Genomic DNA, 23,011 nt, shown 5'->3' on the forward strand with positions numbered 1-23,011 from the left:
TGTTCATACTTTATTCATGGAAGCCTTAGCGTTTCTACTTTTGTTTCTTTAGAATTTTGTATTGTGTTGCAAATTTCAAATGTTATGTTTTTCAAACTCTTTGCATTTTAAATACATCAGTAATTAAATTATTTTCAAGTGGCTTAACATGAAAATATAGACTCGATACGTTAAAACATGGTACGTGAAGGATTAATTTTTACAGGCTTAAGTGGCTATCAACGATTGATATAAGTTTAACGTTCATATTCACGCACATAAATGACTATCAACTGTTGATATATATAGAAATCGACATGAGAATGAATTGGGAAGAGGCAGCGGCGGCGCACACAAAACGCGACGCTTAGTAATAAGAAGTTAGTTGGTGCAGATTGGTAGACATGATGAGGAATGTGGTGAGATAATATAAACCGCTGGGTTGCCTAAGCTTTTTATGCATGGCTGCTCGATTTTGCTTGATTTTCTTCTGTGAAGCACTCACATAACAAAACCTGGAGGGACAGGACAGAGATGACCAGCAAACCAAAGGACAAAGGTCAAGCAAATGACGACATACTGATTTGACGCTTTGCCCCCACCAACTCTAATTATTCATTGCATCTTCATAACGTCTGCATTTGAATTTCATGTTTGCTTTTGGCCTCCCATTACACATTGCTCTATGATTAATTAACTATTATTAATTAGTTTACTTACAAATTAATTTCCCTGCTATTCTTATGTAGTTTTGCCATTCTAGTTGACTTGGAAATTAATTTGCATGTCATTCCAAATTACAAGTCTAGAAGTTATCTCCGTTTAATTTGACTGACATTAAAAAAATGGAAAAAAAAATATAAAATCTTTTAGCACTTTGTAGTCAATTACATAAAAATTATATACCCCAATTTGTAAATACCATATTACCAATTTAATTTGCGCAAGAAACCCTACGTGGCACCACACATAAGGATAGCTGCATGGTCGGGGTCACTAGCAGTGGAAACTATCCTCTAGGGTGTAGGGCAGTCTTAGGCCCCTACGCAATAAGTGTACTTTTTTCTTTTTCTTTTTTCTGGGGATCGAACAAATTAACCATCAATGTCATCAAAATGGTTTCTAATTGTCTTGCCTTCTTCTTCTCTTGTTGGTCATTTGGTCACCTACCAAAAAGGAACATGTACACTAATTTCCACTCAGTTTCAATCTCTGTTAACGGCTTGTCATTTTGCTTCTAGAACCCCCGCTATAGGTTTTCTCATTTTTTGGTTAAAACCTAGAGGCTGACTTTTAGTGATGGAAATAAAGGGAGAAAGGCTACGTAACAATTTACCAAAAAGAAAAATAAACAAGAAAAGAAATGTGAGTTTGAGTAATCGAATTACAAACATGTTTCACATATGTATAATGCATATAAATGATAATGTTTTTTTACCCGTATTTAAGTAAGGATGATCATAATAATGAGTTGTCACACTATCTGAAAAGAGAACATGTTTAAATATTATCTTTATACCGCCGTGTACTTCACACATTTTGAGAGTGAATATAAATGAAAACTGTGAATTAATTATAATAATATGTACGGTAATATTAGATATGTCCTAAGTATATGGGGTTATTTATAATACAGTGCCAAAATATTAATGTATGTATGTCCCAGCGTACTAGACGGTGAGGATGTCGTTAGAATTTGTAGTTCCAAGAAAAATAGCAATCCTGATGTGATGATATAAATAAAAGGCATGATTCTGGACTAAGAAAGACAAGAAGAAAATCCTTGCTTCCATTCTGGCACACTCATTTCCTTCCAATTTTCTATTCAAACTCACACTTCTTTTTGCCACACCCTTTTTAAATTCCACTTGGCCCCGTTCCGGGAACCATGCTTATCCCCTTTTTCATCACACTTTACAATTAACCTATTTAATCTCTCTCTCTCTCTCTCTCTCTCTCTCTCTCTCTCTCTCTCTCTCTCTCTCTCTCTCTCTCTCTCTCTGTGAAAAGTTGTTAATATTAATTAATGTGGATTAATAATTGTGTAACTATCCTATATAGTATATCAAGGTAGCTATTAGCTCAATTAGGTTCCAAGAAGAAATTAAGGATGGGGAGAGCTCCTTGCTGTGACAAAGCCAACGTGAAGAGAGGACCATGGTCACCTGAAGAAGACACCAAGCTCAAGTCTTATATCGAACAGCATGGCACCGGCGGCAACTGGATCGCTTTGCCACAGAAGATCGGTACCTCTCTCTCTCTCTCTCTCTCTCTCTCTCTCTCTCTCTACCTTCCTCTTCTTTATACTTAATGTCAAATTAGAGTTTACTTGTTACATGAAATTGGTTATGTTTAATTTGTTTAGTTTTTTATGAATGAATTTAGGGCTTAAGAGATGTGGGAAGAGCTGCCGGCTTAGATGGTTGAATTATCTCCGCCCAAACATCAAGCATGGAGGGTTTTCTGAGGAAGAAGACAACATCATTTGCAGCCTCTACATAAGTATTGGAAGCAGGTATATACACTTAATATTATATACATAGTTAGATTAATTACATTGATGCAACTAATTTCCTATATCTAGCTATATATAGCGAGGGCCTAAAATCATGATACAAATAAGGGTTTTTCATATATTTATGAATATATATGTATATAGGTGGTCTATAATAGCGGCGCAGCTACCTGGAAGAACTGACAACGACATAAAGAACTACTGGAACACAAGGCTGAAGAAGAAGCTTCTGGGAAAGCAGCGTAAAGAACTACAGCTGGCTCGCAGATCATCATCCGGCCTGATCAAACAAGACATCAGAAGATCATCAGGGAGTGGCGGTGGAGGGAGTAACTCTCATCCCATGGTTCCGACCGCAGATGATCAAAGCCCTTACTGGCCAGAGCTGCCAGTGCTTGCAGTGCCAACAGTCCTACCTTACTCCCCATCAATTCAACAACATCAACAGCAACAACAGCACCAGTCTTGTTTCAATGACCACGCATCCATCAGAAAACTGCTCATCAAGCTTGGAGGAAGGTTTAATTCAGATGACACAAATGTTCAACCTATCCAAGATGGGCCCACCATTAATCTTCAGTTCCCACCAGCTCTTGACTCTCAAGTTTATGAGCAACATTCTTCTGCTCCTGTGGCCTTGATCAGAAACAGCAATGACATCATGGTCAGCTCTCATCATCATCAATTTGAACAAACCCAGTACATGGTCAACAACAATACAGATGACATAACTGGAGATGGTATGCACATGTTTCAAGGGCAAAATGGTAATTACGTGACTGATCAGCTTAAGGAAATGGTGTACAACAACATGAACCCACAAAGATTAGATGCGCTGGAGTTCCTATATGGGGACGACATGACGATGGTTATGAATGGTGAAAGTATTGGGTGGGGTGAGATGCAGCTGATTTGTCCTCCTACACATGTGGCCTCCTCCTCAGTCGACGGCGGCAGCTATGAGCAGCAGCGACTGGTGCCTCAAGAATTATGTGGTTTCAATAATGGGTTGAGTAGCTATCCTGCAGGGGATCAATAAAATTAAAAGTGATGAACATCTTGTACATTTGATTGTAATAATATTATCAGAGATTTGGTAGCAATAGGGGTGGTGGGAATTAATGTTTTGTAGGAAAACCCTAATAAGAAACCCATTCAATGATATGTCTGTTTTTTCTCTCCATGATTATTGTCCTGGTAATTGATGGTTACGAGCTATATATATACTTCTCCTTTGTAATTTTCATACTGAATTTCTTCATTGATGTTGTTGAGTTAGCGGACTTTGGAGCTCGAAGCTAGCTAGCCCTCTATTTAGCAATATTACTTTGTGCACATTTGATTCATCATCAACTACATATATACATGTTTGTTTGTTTCTGTTGATTCAGACGGTGGGGATCAGCAATATTTCTCGAAAGAAGTTTACAAAGAAGAAAAAGGGTATGTGTTTTCTCTTGCAATTAGCATCTATATATTTATGTTGGTCACAATAATGTTCATTCGAAACCCGGCCGATAGCTAGGAAGAGCCACACCAGGTTTCTATGGAACATGCTTCTTTTAGGCTCGCAAATTAATGCATCAGTATGTAGAGAGAGAGAGAGAGAGAGAGAGAGAGAGAGAGAGAGAGAGAGAGAGAGAGAGAGAGAGAGAGAGAGAGAGAGATATTAAATTTTGAAAAGAGTAATGCTATATTTTGTACACAGTTGAACTGGCACATGCTAACACCCTCCTCTGCATACTGCATGCAAAGATAATCTACATTCCTTGCAAATATTTCAATAAAAACCATCTTCTTCTCTTTGTCTGGGCAAAGTGCATATATTCTTCTTGTCATATTATCCATTTTAGATTTAAATATTGAAGATTCTTACTCCCTTAAGGCTAGCTATAAGAGCATAGTGAAACCCTAGCGCTATATGTGTCAGAAGTATACATATTATTAATGGTCCCTTCGATATAAGTGCATTCAGCCATGTCTGCTCACAATGCATTCATTCATCTTGAGTTTCACTTTCAAATTATTATCTATGTGCTTGAAGGAGATACATGGGACTCATACATGTCATAATTCTTTTCTTCTTCCAAACAGTACGAGATGGTTATAAATTCATATTTCTCAATCTAGACAGATTAAATAAGAAAAAAAAAAGGACATGAAGTATGCCTTTTTCCACAGAAATTGAAGAAAAGCAAAGGAAAATCATGTGCAAGTTTGCATATTAGAGAGCATTCAAATAGACTAAATCTGGTCTTTGGATGTTCTGAGTACTAATTTCAAATGCCAAATGTGTCAATAAGCTCGATGCCGATTGTTACCTAACAAAGCTTCAATTATACATGTATATGTAATAACTATCAATTCAGCCAGCGTGTGCTAGCTTGAGCCATGAATGTCAATCGTACTTGTTTTAAATTCAAGCAATTTCTTCCGGATGTGAATACAGCAGGCAGATGTTAATTAGCAGAGACCTTTGTTAATTTTAGATTATTGTTTACCACATGATTAGTTTATTACTTCCAACTCTTGTTAGTTAACTAACTAAAGCTTCCTTTCTACTTTATTTCCAAATTCAACCACCTTTTTCTTGGTTTTCTGTTTCCAACCCATTAGGGATTTCAATTATTCATACAAAGTTTATAAGGCAGATTAAGCGGGTATGATCATTAATATAAACTCTAGTTAGATCCCGTGAATTCACGACCCCGAAAGATTGGGTACTTTTATGTAGTTAACCATAAATTTTTATTTATTTATCAGAACTCAGTGGGATGATTTAAGCCTGACACCATCTATCCGCTATGCCTAACCTGTTTAGTTACGACTTACGTTCCTGGGAAAGGTCAGAGAAGTAAATTCAATCTGGTGTGGGAGCATTTGATCTGTTGGCTGACTGCTACAAAGTACAATATTAGTCGATTACAGTTGTAAACTGCAAGATTTTGGATTACAATATTTACTTTCTGTTGACATTTTGCAAACTTTTGCAATTAATGTTTGGTAAGCCATGGTCCTGACTTTGTTAGAATTGGTTGACATAGTTTGAAATTGGTTGCGGCCTCACCAAGCTAGAAGTTCAAAAAGTTGGCCCCATTAATTAGACCAACTCTCAAATTCAAAATTTATATGAAACGTCTTAATCTTTTCATGATCTCCTTGAAAAACTAGGTTAACTAAATGTGAAGGAAACAACCACATATATATATATATGCAAGACAACAGAAATTCTTCTATACGTAAGTCCAGACGTTATTATCATGCGGACGTCATGTATTTTCTACTACCTTTCTATACTTGTTTACAATAACATCCGCACGGTAATAATGTGCGGATATCTGAATGAGATATGCTATGTAAAACATAAAATAGTTAGCATAATTAATTAAGTTTTCGGAATAATATAAAATCATAAATATATGAAGTGGGATATCTAAAACATGGCCATAAGATCATAGTCTGTCTGGCTTATGTATATATATTATTACAGTTATAAGCATATATAAAGCGGACATACAGAAACTCCAGCAAACAAATTAAGGAGACATTAATACAGTTCTGAGAGCTTAACTGTATGAATTTTAAAATAAGCCTTGTTAATAATATTCATCTAATTTCTTCCTGTAAAGTTAAAAGGAATATCCCAAAGGAAGAAGAAACAGAACAGAAAAGTCCCCATAGAAAAAACCAAGATATCAAATTTGACTTGTTGTGGTTTCCCTTTAAATTCCCGTCAACTTGGTGACGATAATAAACACCACCAAAATTTAATTTACATCTCTGACAGAAGTGACAAGAACCAAAGGACGACTTGTGTGTCACTGCTTTTTCATTCTATAATCAAATAAATCAAACCCCCCCTAAATATTTTAATGCAAACATTGATCCTTATTCACAATAATCTGCAAGAATATATTTTTCTTCATTTGTTTTGAATATTATACAATGAAAATGACACTCACTAACATGAAAAATTCTTGCAAGTTTGTCGTGCTGTTCAGCTGTTGGACCTGAAAAAAGTGGGGTTCTTCTGTATTATAAAAATGAAATTCATCAGAGAATAATAATATAGCAAAAAGACTGCACAGCTACAGTAGTATATTACTGCATAGGGGTGTGATCATTCAAATTATTATACCATTTACGAGGTAGTTTTTGTTTTTTTTTTCTTTATATACAAGTGATATTCTAATTTAATCTATCTAAATTATAAAGAGTGGGATTCGAACTCAAGAGCAAAGTGGGGAGCATATCCTCATCTTATCTAGTCAACTTGGCTAAGCCTATATTTGCAAATTTTTAATTGGTTTTTAGGTTTTCAAAAGTAGGATAAGGAGAGAATATGATAGTTCTTCTTGTCCGATTAATTTGGCTCATTTGGTTGTCTTTTTTTTTTTTTTATAAAAAAATTATTTAATATAGGCTTTTGGCCTTGGCAATCGTGGAAGCTAAATGTTACAAATGTTTGCATCGCCTTCCAATAAAATTAGATTATGCCAAAAATTACATCTTTTAACCAATGCCATACGCAATGAAATTAAACACGTGCTTATTAATCATTTATTTGGTTTGGTCCAATAATACTTCATTCTCAAAGATAAAACTTCAAATTTTCTTTGGTGGAATTTTTTTTACTGGACAGTCCTTTTCATCTTATGTCATTATGTCCTTTTTTTCAAAATTTACATTTGTTTGTCTGGTTTTGGGTACATTCTTTTATGGGAGATTCACTATTATACTCAATATAGGAGCCCAAATTATTTTTAAAAAAACCCTATATGAAATGGACTTTAGAAACATACCCAAAGCCCATTTACAACATAACAAAAAGGCTTTTAACTTCTTTTAAATTACAAAACTGTCATTGATTTCTTAAAACAAACCCAACCCTAAAACCTCATAAAAAAAAACCTAAAACACTCAATAGGGCATCAAAGTAATTTAATAATTAAAATTAAATTTAATAGGGCCAGCTATCATTTTTTGGGTTTTTTTTTGGATTTGTTTATAGAAATTAAATAGTGTAGGGTTTATTTATAGTTTTAGTGCTAAGAATAGGTATATGACTATTCACTATTATAGCCAATATAGTAGCCCAAATTATATAAAACCCTATATGAAATGGACTTTAGAAATACACCCAAAGCCTATTTACAACATAACAAAATGGCTTTTAACTTCTTTTAAATTACAAAACTGCTATTGATTTCTTAAAACAAACCTAATCCCAAAACCTCATAAAAAACCATAAAACACTCAATAGGGCATCAAAGTAATTTAATAATCAAAATTAAATTCAATATGGCCAGCTATCATTTTTGGGGTTTTTTTTTTGGTTTGTTTATAGAAATTAAATAGTGTAGGGTTTATTTATAGTTTTAGTGCTAAGAATGGGTATATGACTAAATATCTCTTATCGTATTGGGTCTTCATGTTGGAGTCATTCTATAGTGAGGGTCTTATATATGGCTTTTAGGTGAGGTCCTATTTATTAACCGTTGAATCAAGCTAACCAATTTGATCAAACGGTTAAGAAATGGGGCCTCATTTAAGGTCCATATATAAGGCCCTCATTAGAATTCTTGCTTCATGTTGTATGATAAGGCCCAAAATCCTTTTCTTTTGTCGGATAAGCCCAGTAGATTTGTATTGGGTCCAAACTCTTCAAACCTTAACCAGCCTGACCCAAAACTGAAATTACTACTTTTTCATTTATAAAAATAATAAAATAAGCCCGTGAATTTTACGTTTGAATATTGTGGGAAATTGGAAATGCCCCAAATTGGCATCATCAGCTAAACCCTAGAGAATGAGGAGAAAACTCTGGAGATAGAAGAGGAAGAAACCAGACGGTATCAATGGCGTTTCCGGCGTCTATTGCGTCGCCTTCGTCTTCAACCCCCAAATTTCCGGTACCCTTCTTCACTCTCTCACTCTACTAAATGTCCAACTATTTGAAATATCTGAAATTTTCGAACTTTTGGATAACTGATTGGTTCTTAATTTTCTCTATTTCAGATTAATGTCATTGAACGGAAACCATGCCAATCCAAAAGTTGCTTTCTTTTACATCTCCGTCGCCGACCCTTCTCCTCAAGCTGCGTAAAAGCAGTGTCCTCCATGGCACAATTTGGCGAACCCAGTAAACAAAACAAGCAGAAGCAGCAAATTGAAATCAGTGTCGTGAAGGAGAAGCTGTGGGAAGCCATACCCGTCCCAGTGAAAGAGCTTCCATGGAAGAAAGCAGCAGATACAGCTTTGGAGCAGCTGCTTCTTCTTGGGTACAAGGCACTAAAATGGTCCTTTATCAGCTTGGGTGTCCTTAGTTTTTTATCAGATATCATATTTTCCGTCTCCAGGAACTATGAATTGATCATGCCCTTTGGTCTCTTTGTTGGGTGCTTCTTGACTGATGTCTTGAAAGAGACGTTGCAGCAAGTGCTTCCAAGCTCAGAGGAGAGTGGACTTGAAAAGCACTTTTTAGGCATAGGCTGCTTTCTTGCTGCTGTTAAGTTTCTCTCTGCTGGCCTACCAATGCAAGCCCGAGTTTTTCTTCTGCATGTTGCGAATGGCGGGTTCATGCAGGTCTTGTGGCTCCGGAGAGGTTTATTGAACAAAAGAGATGAAGATGCTTCCTTGCCCATGGATGTGAAATCTTAATTTTCTGCAGATGCTTTTTCTTTTTAGTTCTTTTGGGGAGGAAGATGGGGATGAGTTTTTCGAATCATTGCAAGCATACATATATGCAATTCATTCTGTTGCTTGGAGAATCAAATAATCTAACTTCCATATATTTTGAAATGTTTGAGCACATATGGCGTATAAAAATACTGAACATCACTATGAATATGAAAAGCCCACAAGGGCTACAACTATATGCACAACTATTTGCTTGCTCAACCACAACTGTACAAAATAACAGTTGCTATTGGATTTCCAATAAAGAAAAACTGGGATAAACAAAGGAAAAAGAAAGAGCCTGACTGTATGCTTGTGGAAGTTCTGAACTTTGAAACCAAATGTCTCACTCGAGTTGTGTCTCTACAAGGCTTCCAAAGGTATTTTCCGGCCAAAACGAGAACGTGCTCCTCAAGATAATCTTTTACTCGTCCAAGCATCTCGTTCCGGCAGGCACCATCAAATATGGTAATTTATAACGGATGGACTTGAATTTGGGTATAAAAAATACAGTCAATTATGTACCACGAAAACTCATTTTACTTCTGGCTAGATTCTGCTGTATCAAAAGTAACATCCCATGTTGGATTTACTTGGCTAGGTTCTTTCCCTGAAAAGAGAAAAGCACAAAAAACCAGGCAATTACAACATTGATGCCGGATACAGGAACTCTCCCAAGTGTTGGATGAAGCAAACCTGGGTTCACGTTCTCTGGATCCTGAATGCTGTCCCCGTCCTCATTATGATTCACGTCTCCAGAATTGAATGAGTCATCAGGAGTGACTGGGGACTGGCAATAAGCTGAATGCAGCTGTTTATAAACCTCTTCCATCCTCCCCAATTGCTCATCCTTTCGATCCATCTCCATGAGAATCTGTAAACAACGCCCTCATCAAGATTCAGAAGAGATAGAGAGACGTAATGGTCTCAGACACACACACATGCAGAAAGTCCAATTTGAATCACTACCTCTGAAACGTGGTTCCTGAATATCGGATGAAACCGCTGTCGACAGTACTCGTTAAACAGAAGGGTGAAAATAAGCAGTGGGATAGTGAAACCTGATGCAATTGGTGATCTTCTTAATCCAAAGACACCGAGGGCAATTATTTGCATAAGAATCAATGAAACAATGACTGTATTGTGCATCATAGGCCAGAACTGTCCCCCACTTTCATATTTTGGTATATACACGTTGAGAATCTGAAATGCGCATTTTAAGATTCAATCCATTATTTGATTCTCCAAAGAAAGAAAAATAACTATGAACTGGGGACAATAATTAAACACAATTACTAAGAAGAAGAAAAAAACAATAAAGTAAAACACCACACATGACGCCCATAACATAGACCTACACAATAAGGAACGCTATATGATAATGTAATACAACATTGTGAATGCACCTGCAAAAAGAAAATCCTTTATTCAACTTTTTATTTAATTCTTTATACGAGGCCTTTAATGTAACTTTGATGACCAAAAGCTAAAGGAAACCACAACAAATCTAATACAACATCTAAATTTCCTTCAAACCTAACAAAACTAAAATCAGAAAATGAGCTTCTACAATGTGATTTCCATTCCAAAACTGTCTGCAAACACAACCAGACAGGCACTAAGAACATGTGTTTCCGGAAATATCACTAATATTACCTTCCAACTTAAAGAGCACAGAACAAGAAAATAAGTGCAACTTCATTCTATGCAGATTTTGCATAAAAATGTTGTAGCTATAACCTCATGTACAAGATACCGGGTTTACTTGCTTTGATGTATAATAACATATAAGAACAGCAAATAAAAACCAATGCTAACCCATGGAATGCACGATGTTAAAAAGCATTGATAGGAGGAGTCCTCACCTGGTTTCGATATATAAGGTAAGCAAGTACAAAGTAAACCAGCAAGAATGGCAATATTAGGGGAACCAGGATGGAACAGGTGAAGCCAACGAACCCAAACAGCAGGACTCTAGGAATTTCTGTATGATATGGAAACGTTAGTGTGTCATTGTACCCATCCTTGAGTAATATGAACCTTCGGAAATAGTTGCAGAGAAGAGGATAAATTTGCATGAGTTCACATGCCAAGCTTGCCCAACCGGATGATAAAACATAAGTCATGAAAAATTTAGCCTGAAAATTTGAAACCATACTCATAATTAAAATCAATATTAAAGCTCTACACTTTCTAAGATAAAAAAAGACTGGAAAACTTTTATAAGGATCTCATTACTAGCACGAGGACTAAAGATCATTAACTCTTATAAAACTCTTACGTCACTTTGTTAACCCTCATGACCATCAGTTCAAATTAAAATGGCTTGAAGTTTACATAAGAAGACAATTGCAAATGGACAAAGTAATATCTATGAGTAGAGGGCTTAATCCTTCTCAATTGCAAAGCATATTAGTTCAGAACTTGAAGCCAAAAAAACAGTAGGCACATGTATCGGATTTAATAATCAAGGGCATATCACCTGTGCTGGAACTGCGTTGGCAAGTTGCACAGGTATGTCTTTCACACTAGCAAATACACTCAATTGGCGGATAAGAGACCCAGTAAAAATATTAACAAAAAAGACATTCCAGATTGTGAAGTATAAAACTTTGAAGCAGGCACTCTTTTTCCTCCCACTACGGGAGATACACCCCTCTGCTGTCGAAAATAGCATCATAACTGGTGGAACTGAGTAAAAAGCCAAAATTAAAACCACACTTGGCAGGTACCCCGTCACCAGCTGGCTTATAATTTTCCTGCAAGCACAAAATGTCCGTGTCAAGCATAACAAAAAAAATATGGTAAATAGCATTAAAAAAACAGTAACAAGCACAAAATGTGTGTCATCGTTTACTTACTTCTTAAGAAGTCCTCTCAGAAATGGAAATGCTGCTTGTAGAAATTCTAGTTGAGTCAAGCCTTGAACAAATGTGACGGGAATAAGAAACACAAGCATAAAGGCAATAGCAGCCAGAAGTGTAGCTATCTTCCGGATCCACAATTGTCCGTACGGTATCCAAAGGTTTGACCAATAAACATCATTTGGTTCCGGAGCCATATCTGTCACCCATAACATGGGATTTGATGACTGAAGCACCTGTGAAGTAACAACAGCAGCATAGCGAGTCTTGAAAAAGACAAAAGCAGCAGCACACACCTGTATGTAAGACCCCACATATTTTAGGTTACAATTTTTCAATTTCCACAAAAAGTTTTGGCTGACTCGCAGAAAAACATTTATATGACAAGAACAAGTCAAAGAAACAGAACCACAAATGAAAATGTCTATCCTCATTTTTCTTATGGGGAAGAGACTATGTAGGCCAGATTCATCCTCATGACTATGACTTCCATGTGGGAACTTTGGCCAGCTAGCTACTTGGCAGATTTAGGTTCTGTCATACTTGCGCCATATATAAATGGACTAATTACGGGAAGAATGGCATAAATATATGTGCTTGTATGTGTGTGTGTGGGATTTTATTCGAAATAAACCTATTAACTCACATAAATAAAATACATACATTATATATAAATATTAATTACTCATTCAACATTACTTTTATTTCTATAAATAAAAACCAATCGCACCAAAGATACTTCCGTTTCCAAAATCATGCTTAGGGCCAAAATACCACGTGGCCAACCGTATAAGGAACATCTAGAATAAAGCAAGAATAAATGACGATACTAAGAACGCTTACAACAAAACAATATTTTTCAAAGGAATATTGGCATCACTGCCTTTAAACTGCAGTACAGAATTTGTTAAGAACTCAATGGTTGCCAAACCATTTTAAAGGGACCAAACCAGATGCAAAAGAGTCAAGCCATACACAACCACTAGTTGTATATGTATATGTGATGGAAAACCAGAGCTAGTTAAATTAATTGGGGCCAGAGCTTGTGTGACCTTTTTTCTTCCACCCACACCATCGTCAATAAGGGATGACTTCCCTCTAACACTCTCTGTTTCGTTCGAGAGAATCTTAAAAGAATCAGTAGCTCCTCCACAAAAACCACACTGAAACAAATCTGGTTTACGGGTTTGGTCAACAGAAGCATCCTTAAGAATCTTGCACACCTTCCCTGCATCACTCTGCAAAGTTTAACATGTAAATTCCAAATTTGTTATATTAAAAATAAATAAAATAAAATAAACTTCACAGTTCAATTTATGGATCTAGGGGTAGAAATACCATGAAGCAATATTCATCACAATAAAGATTCCTTTCATCAATTCAGTATTATACCTTAAAAAATATAAAAACAAAGAGGTATTTACTTAGAGGAAATCTCTCAAGAATATAGTTGCCTCAAAACAGAAACTGAAAAGAAAATGCAAGAATCAACTGCAAAGTTGCTCATTCTCCTTTGCATTTAGAATCCTACAACTTAAACTACTGAATAAAATCACCAATACAGAATCAAGTTTATCTTATTTTCTTTCACATACCAAATTTCAGCACCAACTGATAAATCATAAAATAGTAAACATACGTTTTCCTTTTTCCTGACACAACGTGCACTGCAACTCTTAAAATCATACACTAAAATCCGAATTATTGCAGGCTGCACACCAAACCCCATAGTAGTCTATGTTATCTTCTACAAAGACATGACAGTTGATGACTCCATATCCTCTGTCTAGTCTCTGATTATTGAATGCACACCAAAATATACAAGCAATAAATGGTGTAGTTGATTACTAGTCAAATCCTCTGTAAGACTTGATTATTAGTCAAATGGGTGTAGTTGCAACTCCTAAATTTGAAAATTCATCGACATAAAACAGAAACCAAAAAATAACATTCAATTTTGTTTAGGGGGAATGATTGAACAAATGCAATGGCAGAAAAAAAAATCAGGCATCCTGTATTCAGTTTCCATAAAAACCCAGCATATATTTTTCATATATCCTTAAACCAGATATTGGTCTAAGTGCAAGTCATGCTAGCAGTTATGACAGTATAAGCCAATAATAGAACATTTGACTGTTGTGTAATTTAAAGATTTTAAGAACTTTTAAAACAATTAAATTGCTAGGGAAACAGTATAAATAATTCAAGCCACATACATACCATCAGTTTCTGAATTTTACCAGATCGATACACCATTTGGTGTGACAAGTAGCTTGATGCATGATATTTTGTGAAGAATTTTCTTACTGAATCACTGTATGATTCTTCCACTGACCAGGGAATAGCACGAACAACAACTGTAAAGTAACTTGGATTTGAAGAAGATGCAGTGATATGTGCCAGCCTCATTTTAGTGATGGTCTTATATTCCTACAGAAAAACCACAACAGATTCATAGACTTAATGTCTTAAGATATTTATATTTGTAAGGATTAAAGGCAAGATGAAGAACTTCTTAAATTATATATACTACAATATACAACAACAGATAGAGGAGATAGGGTTTACATCCTTACAAAGTAAAGGAGAATACAAGCTGAAAAGGTAATAATGTACAATGCGAGACAATGGGTCCAGAGCCTGACATGAATTACAACAGAGAGAAAATAACCAATAAGAAACTAGTTTCCTGGTGTATATAACAAAACAAGTTAAATCAATATTTTAAATTCATCAAAATTGAGACAAAATAATATGCGGATTCATAAAATTTGTTTGCTATCTACACCTTCAAATGTGTACAATAAGATTGAGTATACGATAAATCTTTTCTTTCTTTAGAAATTGGATTAATCATCAGGACTATATATCTCATACCACTTTGAACCTTCTTGAACATTCAAGATGGTAAATACTTCCAAGGATTGTAAAGGGATGTGCTGATGAAGCATCTTCCGCCCATGATAATTCACCGGAAGCACTATAAAAACACATACGACAGCAGCAATGGAAAATATTCGAAGGCTGTGAATAGATAAACAATTAAGGGAAGTGAGAAATCATAGACCCATTCAGTAGAAATTGTTGTTGTACAAGCATGGACTTGAGCTGAGACTGAAATGGCACAAACATAAAGCATAATAATCTGGGCAGGGTTGAATTACCTGAAAACAACCATCCTGATAAAAACTACAGAATCCAAGCCACCAACAGCCAATAAATCTTCTTCTTTCGTTCTCCAGGCTTTCAATAGCCAACTAGCAGATGGAACAAATCTATCCAAGCAGAAGGGGTCACTTCTTCTTGTGGCTATTGAAATTCTTCGTCCAAAGTAGACATTAACATTGCTTGGTTGTTTTCTCAATATCGAATACAGCGAAAAAAGTATCACACACACAGCTATATTAATTCCAGCAGAAGTCAAAAGAGCTGCAAGATTCATTTCTGTACGCTATATCTGCAAGCTTCCAAGTATCTTATCACCCAACGAAACACACACGAGACATCCCGAGGGTCACTAAATTCCAGACATCCCGATTACACCATCAGCTGAACACTCAGCTGCTGCAATTTTCCTACCTATCTGAATTTAAAAGTAGAATCCATAAGTCCTTGTTTCCTTATTCATATACCAAATTCAACTTCATTTCTCACTAAGACAAAACAAAAGCTGCTCACATTGCTTCGATTCAAATGATATGCAACAACATACCGAAGCAACCGTTGAATTTCACACATACAGAAATCTCAAACAATCAATTATTAAGAATTTGATGAAAGATTCAGACTCTGTGAAAATTGTAAACAAAGTAGACAGACAAAGTCCGCAATAATTAATTAGATCAAAGAAATGCAGAATTAGAAGAAAAACGAGTACCTGAACCAATCCGAGTAATTCAAACTCCAAGTGATCCAAGCGGGTCTTGCACATAAAGCGAAATAAACCGAATTGCAAAGCGAGAGTCGAATTAAGGCTTGTACGCCATGGCCATTGCCATTGCCGCGCTTTCGCTTCGACTTCACAGAAACTCCAGAGGAAAAAATAAATAAAAGAAAACCCTAAAAAAGGTTTCTCAGGCAAAAAGAGAAAGAGAAGGAGATCAATGATTGGGGAAGAAGGGAAAGCGAAGAACCAACTTTTTGTCTCGGAGAAATACGTAAAGGTATCCCGGAATGACACGTTCGTTTGTGTATTTCACTCTCACTCAAAAAATCGCAGGACCAAAGGGAAAGCCACGTGGCGGACAGCCACGTCCAACTGTACAGGTATATGCAACTGCCGAAGGTTCTTTCGTATTGATTTTCAGTCCTTTTTGGCGTGCGCATTACGCTACATCCATTCATTAATATGCACTCGGACTTTCGTGATTGCAAACAGCGGTGGGCGTGCAGCCGATCAAGAATAAGTTAAGCCCAAAACAAACGGCCCATTAGGATCTACGAGATGAGACGAAAGGACATTATTAAGGAAGTGCTTCTATAAGAACAATGTGGAAATGAAGTCTTTTTGTTACTCATTAACACTTTATATTATGAGGTAGAACTGGATTGGATCGAAAATAATATAACACTAATTCAATAATGTGTTTGGTACAATAACTTAGTAGGATTAGAATTCAACTTAATCCCAAATTTTTTTATAAGAATTATAGCAAGAATTCTATAGTGACGGCTTTATATATGGCCCTTAGGTGAGGCCTATCTCTTAACTGTTAGTTCAAATTGGTTAGCCATTGGATCAAATTGGTTAGCTTGATTCTACGATTAAAATATAGAACCTCACCTAAGGGCCATATATAAGAGTTCAGATCCTTTGACCCCAATTTCTTTGTCTCCCTATGTCTCTTATCTCAAATCTTGACACATGTCCATCCAATTAACACAACTTAAGAGCATCTACAATGGGCTCCATAAATAATCTCCTTAGACAAATTTTATGGATGATTTGGAAAAATACAACTCCAACCATGCTCCCTATCCACCTCCTAAAATAAAAAGATCTCTAGGAGCTCCTAAATATGAGGAGAGAGAAAGGACTCCTAGTGACTCCCTATAATTTAATGTTGCTTTATTTTATGACTATTTTAAATATTTAATTAATGCTAACTTTAAAAAATATATATATATAGAAATTGACCAATTGAAAAAGAGTTATAGTATTAACCAAGGTGGTTGGTGTGAGTGGTTCGGTACTCTCATTCCTTAAGAGAGGTCAGGGGTTCAATCCCTACTCTCGTATGGAGTCACCACTTTGGCCAGCACTTTACACCTTATGGGCCGACCCGGTGTGAGCGGGGATTAGTCTAGGTTGTGGTTAAGGCTTAAAGGTGTCACCCATAGTTTGGGCCAATCCAGGACCACCTCGTGGTTTAGACCAAAAAAAATATTATTGTTAGTGCTAAAACTAGACAGGTAGTAAATAGACCAACTTAAAGATGAGGTGAATGTTGAAGGTGAGGACCCTCGGTATGTGAAAGCATTCGGTAAGCAAGTAAACATGCATACAGAAGACAAACGTACGTGGTTCACCCGAATAATGGGCTACGTCCACGGAGAAGTATGTTCTCATTACGATAATGTGAGTATACATTGCACATAGGTTTAGACTCAAGGAGAAGAGGAAGAATACCGAAGGCCGAAGGCAGATGCCGAAGGCTGGAGGCCGAAGGCAGGCTGAAGGCCGATGCAGATGCCGAATCATTGGGGGGATGTGAGGACATCGCACGCGCCGAATGATGAAAGGGTGCCGAAGTCTGAAGGCCGAAGGCCGATGCCGAATCATTGGGGGGATGTGAGGACATCGCACGCGCCAAATGAAAGGGTGCCGAAGGCTGATGCCGAATCATTGGGGGAATGTGAGGACATCGCACGCGCTGAATGAAAGGGTGCCGAAGGCTGAGGATCTGGTATGATCCGTGGGTTTTTAAGTGGGCTCATGGGTAAGCCCATGAGGCCCCAGTAGCCTGCCCAAACTCCTCATTCTTTTCTCTCTCTTGTTGAAGGAGAGGGGTCTTCTTTTATAAGTGAGGAAGAGTCCCCTCTTCTTGTGTTTTGTCGATGTGGGACTTCCTTCCCTTTGTTTGCATTGGCTTGGGAATGCTTGGCTAGATATGGTACAAATAATTATAATATTTATGAGTCCCTAAACTAAAGTATGATTGGAGTTTTTCTAAAAAAACACAGAAACAATTGTATATAATTTTCTACTAGTGAAGCAATTCGGAAAGAAAAAATTTTGATTCACTTTTTCTGCTTGGTACAACCAATGGAAGCTTTCTTTCCTAAAGAGGTCCTGTTGGTCAGCTAGCAATCTCCCTTTCTTTTCTCTTTTGTGCTTGTCTTTTCTCTTTTGTTTACAGCTAGCAATAATATAATGGTTGGAATTACAAGTAGATTTTGATGGAAAACAAAGAAAAAAATTGGTTAAGAGTATTCACTTTTTCCACTTGAAGTTCTAAGTTGGATACCCCCTCCCCTAGTATTACTTGTATAAAAAAAAATTGCACGGGTGACAGCTAAAGCCACGTGGAAGACAATCCAACTGTCCAAATACGTAACATCTTATTTAGTTTGCAAGCCGCCCAATTGGGTCATATCCAATACCTGTTTGTCTAGGCTGTCTTTGCCAGTTGAGCAACTGGAGTAGTCCAGCCCAAACTGCAGGGCCTTCAATACGTTGCTTTATAATCTCCAATATTCTTAAACTGAATATTACAAACTGACAATTGTACAACACACAAAATAAAGTACTTTCGATACAAATAAAGTACGAGAAGAAACACAATGAATAAATACAATATTTTGACTACATTTTCTGGTGATGAAACATACACTATCTGCAATCATCACATACTTAAATCTCTAGCTTAGCTAGGCTTCATGAGCAAAACAAATAACTTCAACATTTCACTTGGGCTAATTAACGGTCTGGTTCACGATCATATGAAGCCAATTGAAAAACCCACTTGGTCTGCAACCAAGTTGATTTAGAGACCACCGATTGGTGAACCATGGTGGGCTCCACAAGGGCCTTGACACGTTGCATTGCAACATCGAGTGTGTCCTCGGACATGTTTGCAAAGCACATTCTGAACCAACCCGGTTCAGAGCAATGGCAAGACGACCCAGGAGAGATGTTGAGCCCAAATTCACAAACCACTTTCATCCAAAGCTCCTTTTCAGCTTCAAAAGTGTTAGACTTCAAAAGGTGCCTCATGTCCACCCAACAAAACAACCCAGCATTGCTTTTCAAACACCTAATCCCTGCCCCTTTGAGCCCACAAACAAACATCTGCCTTCTCTTTCTAAGCCTCTTTTGGTTCTCCTTCAAGTAATTGGCTGTGAATTTCTTGTCTTTGAGCATTTGGGAAAGCATGTATTGAGTTTGTGAAGAGACAAGTCCAAAGCTTGACATCTTTGTGGCGGCCGACACAACTGTTTGATTGTTTGAGTATATCATGCCTACCCGAAAACCCGGCAGGCCAAGATCCTTAGAGAGGCTGTACACAATGTGGACGCGGTTCCATAGTTCAGTGTCTTCTAGGTTTCTTTCGGTTACGGCTTCCACGATGCTTACGAAACTAGGAGAGTTGAAGACTGTTCCTGAGTATATTTCGTCGCTTATTATGTGGATTTCTTTTGCAACAGCAAAGTCTATGAGGTGGTTGAGCTCCAGTGTTGTCATTGTTGTGCCTAAAGGGTTTGAGGGATTTGTGACCAGCACCCCTTTGACTTTTAGATTGAATTCTTGGGCTCTTTGATAGGCTTCTTCCAATGCAGGCGCAGTGATTTTGAAGCCATTTTCACTTGTGCATTGTATGGGAACAATTTCAACTCCGGTACGCCACTTAAGATCTCTATCGAACCTGCCAATAAAAGCGATATTTAATAACAAAAACTAAGTTTAAGTTTAATATGCAAACTTAATTAAGTATTAAATACTAATTAAGAAGTTATACGTGTGGAAAAAGTATTGTATGCGCCGTTATATATGTATGTGAGACTCACTGTTATATATGTAGTGAGTTTCCTATATGCGTATTGTGAGAAAGATATTATTTATAACTGGTGCATACAAAAAGTTCTCGAGTGTAGTGAGGGAGTAACTGACGCATACATACCCTGGATAGTATGGAGTGGGAAGGAGGAACGCTTCGCCAGGCTCAGCAAGGCAAAACATGAGAGTCTCATTTGCAGAAGTTGAACCAGCCGTGAGCACGAGATTGTTTGGATCGAATTTTACTCTATTACCTCTCATTTCCGCCATGAACTCTACCAGCTCCTGTACATATATATATAAACCAGTGAATGTTAGTCACCATTTTTTATAAAGATTGTGAGTATATAAATACTTATAAAAGAGAGAAGAATTTAGGGAATATTACATTTTTGAAAGCAGGGAAGCCGTGATAGTCTTGAAAGAGAGCCAGCTCTCTGAAAACGGATCCTCCATTTCTTTTCAGCTCCAGTGCGTCCGGGTTGGTTGCAAGCCATGACTCAACCAAGTCAAACGAAAGCTGCAAGGAGAGATATACGTACGTGTTGTATAAATCAATGTCAGCCACTACTGGAAATGGAATTGCGTAAGAGACTGAGAATGTCTAAAAATATTATGACACTAATTAATAATTAAGAACAATAAAAATAATAATAATACACATGTAATTAAAGACCATGCACACGCACTCAAAATCACCAACCAACTTAGATTTGTGATCAACTTGTTCAACAACCATCTAATCACATTATATTATTATTATTTTGCTTCATTGTGCTGCTGACTTGAGGCATGGCCACGTCACCGGATGTGACATAAATATTTTATTTGACACACAAAGTATAGCTAGCTAAAATTTCATGCTGCTTACTTGATTCTCTGCAAGTCCCATCTGAATGATGCCGTTTGGATTTTGAACTGGATCATAAGGGTTCTTCTCATACTCTTGCCACCCTAGGAAGTAGGAAGAGTCTTGCCCATGTGAGTCACAACTTGCTTTTTTCGACAACATTTTCAAGCTAGCCCTAGTTAATTCCTTGGCTACTAATTTAGTGCTTTTGGAGATTGAAAACTTTTAGAGAGAGAGAGAGAGAGAGAGAGAGAGCGAGCTAGAGAAGTTGTGGAAATTGGAGCATTTGCATGCATATATATAGAGAGAAGGGGCCTCATCATGGCTTGCTCGAGGGGAAGATGAGGGAACAACCAAAAAGAGACACAAGTCCGACAGTATGAATAATGAATTGACGGTGCCGATACTTTGACCAGAGAAAAACGCAGTGGAGCTGCTTACGTATTATAATTAAGATCATTAACAATTATATGTTCTTTTTGGCTCATCTTAACAATAATTGTTATAACAATAAAAGTACCACTCTTTTTTGATTAACTAGTTGCTTTACGGATATCGTCATCGTTATTAAAATTTTGCACACGTACTTCCCTAATTAATTTGAATTAATTATACAATTAAGTACAGTACAGCTAGCTAGCTGTCTTATAGCATAAGTGCTGCTTCCGAGATATAGACATAGATTCTTATATATGATGGTAATATTCATACTTAGCTTTTGGTTCCATTTTATATATTTTTACCCATAACATATACAAATATATATACAAAGAGCTTCCATTGAAGGATCTCTCAAATGAGCTTATTTAAGGGACACCCTTGTAAGGCCTACTTCATATTGTATTTCACTAATCCAAACCTTCTATTTTGTATATATTTATTCAAAGATCATGTTTATAAAAAAAAATCACTTAAATCCAATATCATTTGACTACTCGATTAAATTATTGAAATTTTAGCACTTTCTTGAAGCACCGTATTCATTGATTCTGTAGGACACAATTATGTTTAAATGGTTTCCAATTTGTCTAATTTGTTGCAAGGATAATCTATGAATGAAGACCTAAAAAATGAATGGTTTGGATCGTTGAAAATTTTTTTGTACGATACCCTATATATATATATATAACAGTCTCCTTCCATTGAGGAATTCTAGATCCTTATGATTTTTTTTTTTTTCAATGATCCAAACCTTCTATTTTTCAATTCTTCATTCATAGATCTTCCTTGCAAAAAATTAGACAAATTGAAAATTATTAAGACATCTAATTGAGACCAACAAAATCAATGAATATGGTGCTTCAAAAAAGTACTTTGAATGGTCAAATGATATCGGATTCAAGTGATTTTTTTATAGAGATGATCTTTGAATGAATATCTACAAAATAGACAATTTGGATTAGTGAAATACAATGTGAAGTGGACCTTACAAGAGTGTCCCTCGTATTTGAGGGATTCCTCAACGAAAACTCTCTGCATGTTATAAATTCAACTTAATTGTGAACCATTAAAATCCTTGTATCCATGCTATTTGATTCTACATTTGATAAACAAAAAAAAGCATACATATACAAAACAAAGGAAAAAGAAAAAGAAAATGAATATATACGCAAGGATTTTTGGCGGCAATTAATTTTGACATATGTGGTAATTATGTCATTATTCCCTTAATTAATATTAAACATTTTTTTTTCGTGATAGGTGTGGATAGGGTATTGTATTGGATGTCCAAGAGAAGGCACTCAATTCTGACTTCCAGTGAAGCACCGACAGGCCAACGTCATCCCTTTTGGCCTGAAAGCGAACATCTCCATTTCAAGTACACGAATGTCTTTTGAGTCATCGACTTCTAATTAATCAAGTTTTTAATTTTTGTTTAATTTGGATTAATTTGTTATTAACATGGATTCATTCGCAGATATAGCCTTTACATCAAACCCATCAGTTTCACAGCTTGCTTAAAATCTAGCTAAGAAATTGTCACGTCACTTGTCACATGATATAGTAACTATCGAGTCATTTTGTAACCTGAAAAACAATGGAGATATTATTTAGCGTGTTCATCTGAGTAGTTCTAGTCAATCATGGTAACCCAGGAGACCGTCAAAATCAAGCAATCCAATTTTGGG

At 36.5% G+C, this 23,011-nt stretch overlaps 4 protein-coding genes across 6 annotated transcripts; 2 read left to right on the forward strand and 2 right to left on the reverse strand.

Moving 5' to 3' along the window:
• Positions 1 to 1,759: 1,759 nt before the first annotated feature.
• LOC110744373 (uncharacterized) lies at positions 1,760 to 3,714 on the forward strand. The gene is made up of 3 exons (XM_088253679.1): positions 1,760 to 2,225; positions 2,365 to 2,494; positions 2,639 to 3,714. Exons 1-3 carry the CDS (start codon positions 2,090 to 2,092, stop codon positions 3,531 to 3,533), a joined length of 1,161 nt encoding a protein of 386 aa, XP_088109805.1. The 5' UTR covers positions 1,760 to 2,089; the 3' UTR covers positions 3,534 to 3,714.
• A 4,526-nt stretch (positions 3,715 to 8,240) lies between these two features.
• LOC110744372 (uncharacterized) lies at positions 8,241 to 9,254 on the forward strand. The gene is made up of 2 exons (XM_021944339.2): positions 8,241 to 8,406; positions 8,513 to 9,254. Exons 1-2 carry the CDS (start codon positions 8,353 to 8,355, stop codon positions 9,152 to 9,154), a joined length of 696 nt encoding a protein of 231 aa, XP_021800031.1. The 5' UTR covers positions 8,241 to 8,352; the 3' UTR covers positions 9,155 to 9,254.
• LOC110744371 (hyperosmolality-gated Ca2+ permeable channel 2.1) lies at positions 9,248 to 16,210 on the reverse strand. Of its 3 annotated transcripts, XM_021944336.2 has the most exons (12): positions 15,914 to 16,209; positions 15,201 to 15,619; positions 14,914 to 15,060; positions 14,613 to 14,676; positions 14,257 to 14,466; positions 13,089 to 13,274; positions 12,034 to 12,332; positions 11,655 to 11,931; positions 11,038 to 11,310; positions 10,142 to 10,375; positions 9,869 to 10,046; positions 9,248 to 9,782 (listed from the first exon to the last, which is right to left on the reverse strand). In XM_021944336.2, exons 2-12 carry the CDS (start codon positions 15,476 to 15,478, stop codon positions 9,712 to 9,714), a joined length of 2,217 nt encoding a protein of 738 aa, XP_021800028.1. In that variant the 5' UTR covers positions 15,479 to 15,619; positions 15,914 to 16,209; the 3' UTR covers positions 9,248 to 9,711. The 3 variants fall into 3 exon arrangements, with proteins under 3 accessions (XP_021800028.1, XP_088102628.1, XP_088102627.1); XM_088246502.1 differs by having other exon boundaries at positions 9,248 to 10,046; positions 15,201 to 15,615; positions 15,914 to 16,210; XM_088246501.1 differs by having other exon boundaries at positions 9,248 to 10,046; positions 15,914 to 16,210.
• A 2,430-nt stretch (positions 16,211 to 18,640) lies between these two features.
• Positions 18,641 to 21,129, reverse strand: ACS11 (1-aminocyclopropane-1-carboxylate synthase 11). Its single transcript, XM_021944341.2, has 4 exons — positions 20,904 to 21,129; positions 20,421 to 20,552; positions 20,157 to 20,317; positions 18,641 to 19,901 (listed from the first exon to the last, which is right to left on the reverse strand). Exons 1-4 carry the CDS (start codon positions 21,042 to 21,044, stop codon positions 18,956 to 18,958), a joined length of 1,380 nt encoding a protein of 459 aa, XP_021800033.1. The 5' UTR covers positions 21,045 to 21,129; the 3' UTR covers positions 18,641 to 18,955.
• Between the last annotated feature and the right edge of the window lie 1,882 nt (positions 21,130 to 23,011).

The sequence above is a fragment of the Prunus avium genome, chromosome 1 (assembly GCF_965620075.1).
Source record: "Prunus avium chromosome 1, drPruAviu1.hap1.1, whole genome shotgun sequence".
In the NCBI taxonomy this organism is placed as follows: Eukaryota; Viridiplantae; Streptophyta; class Magnoliopsida; order Rosales; family Rosaceae; genus Prunus; species Prunus avium.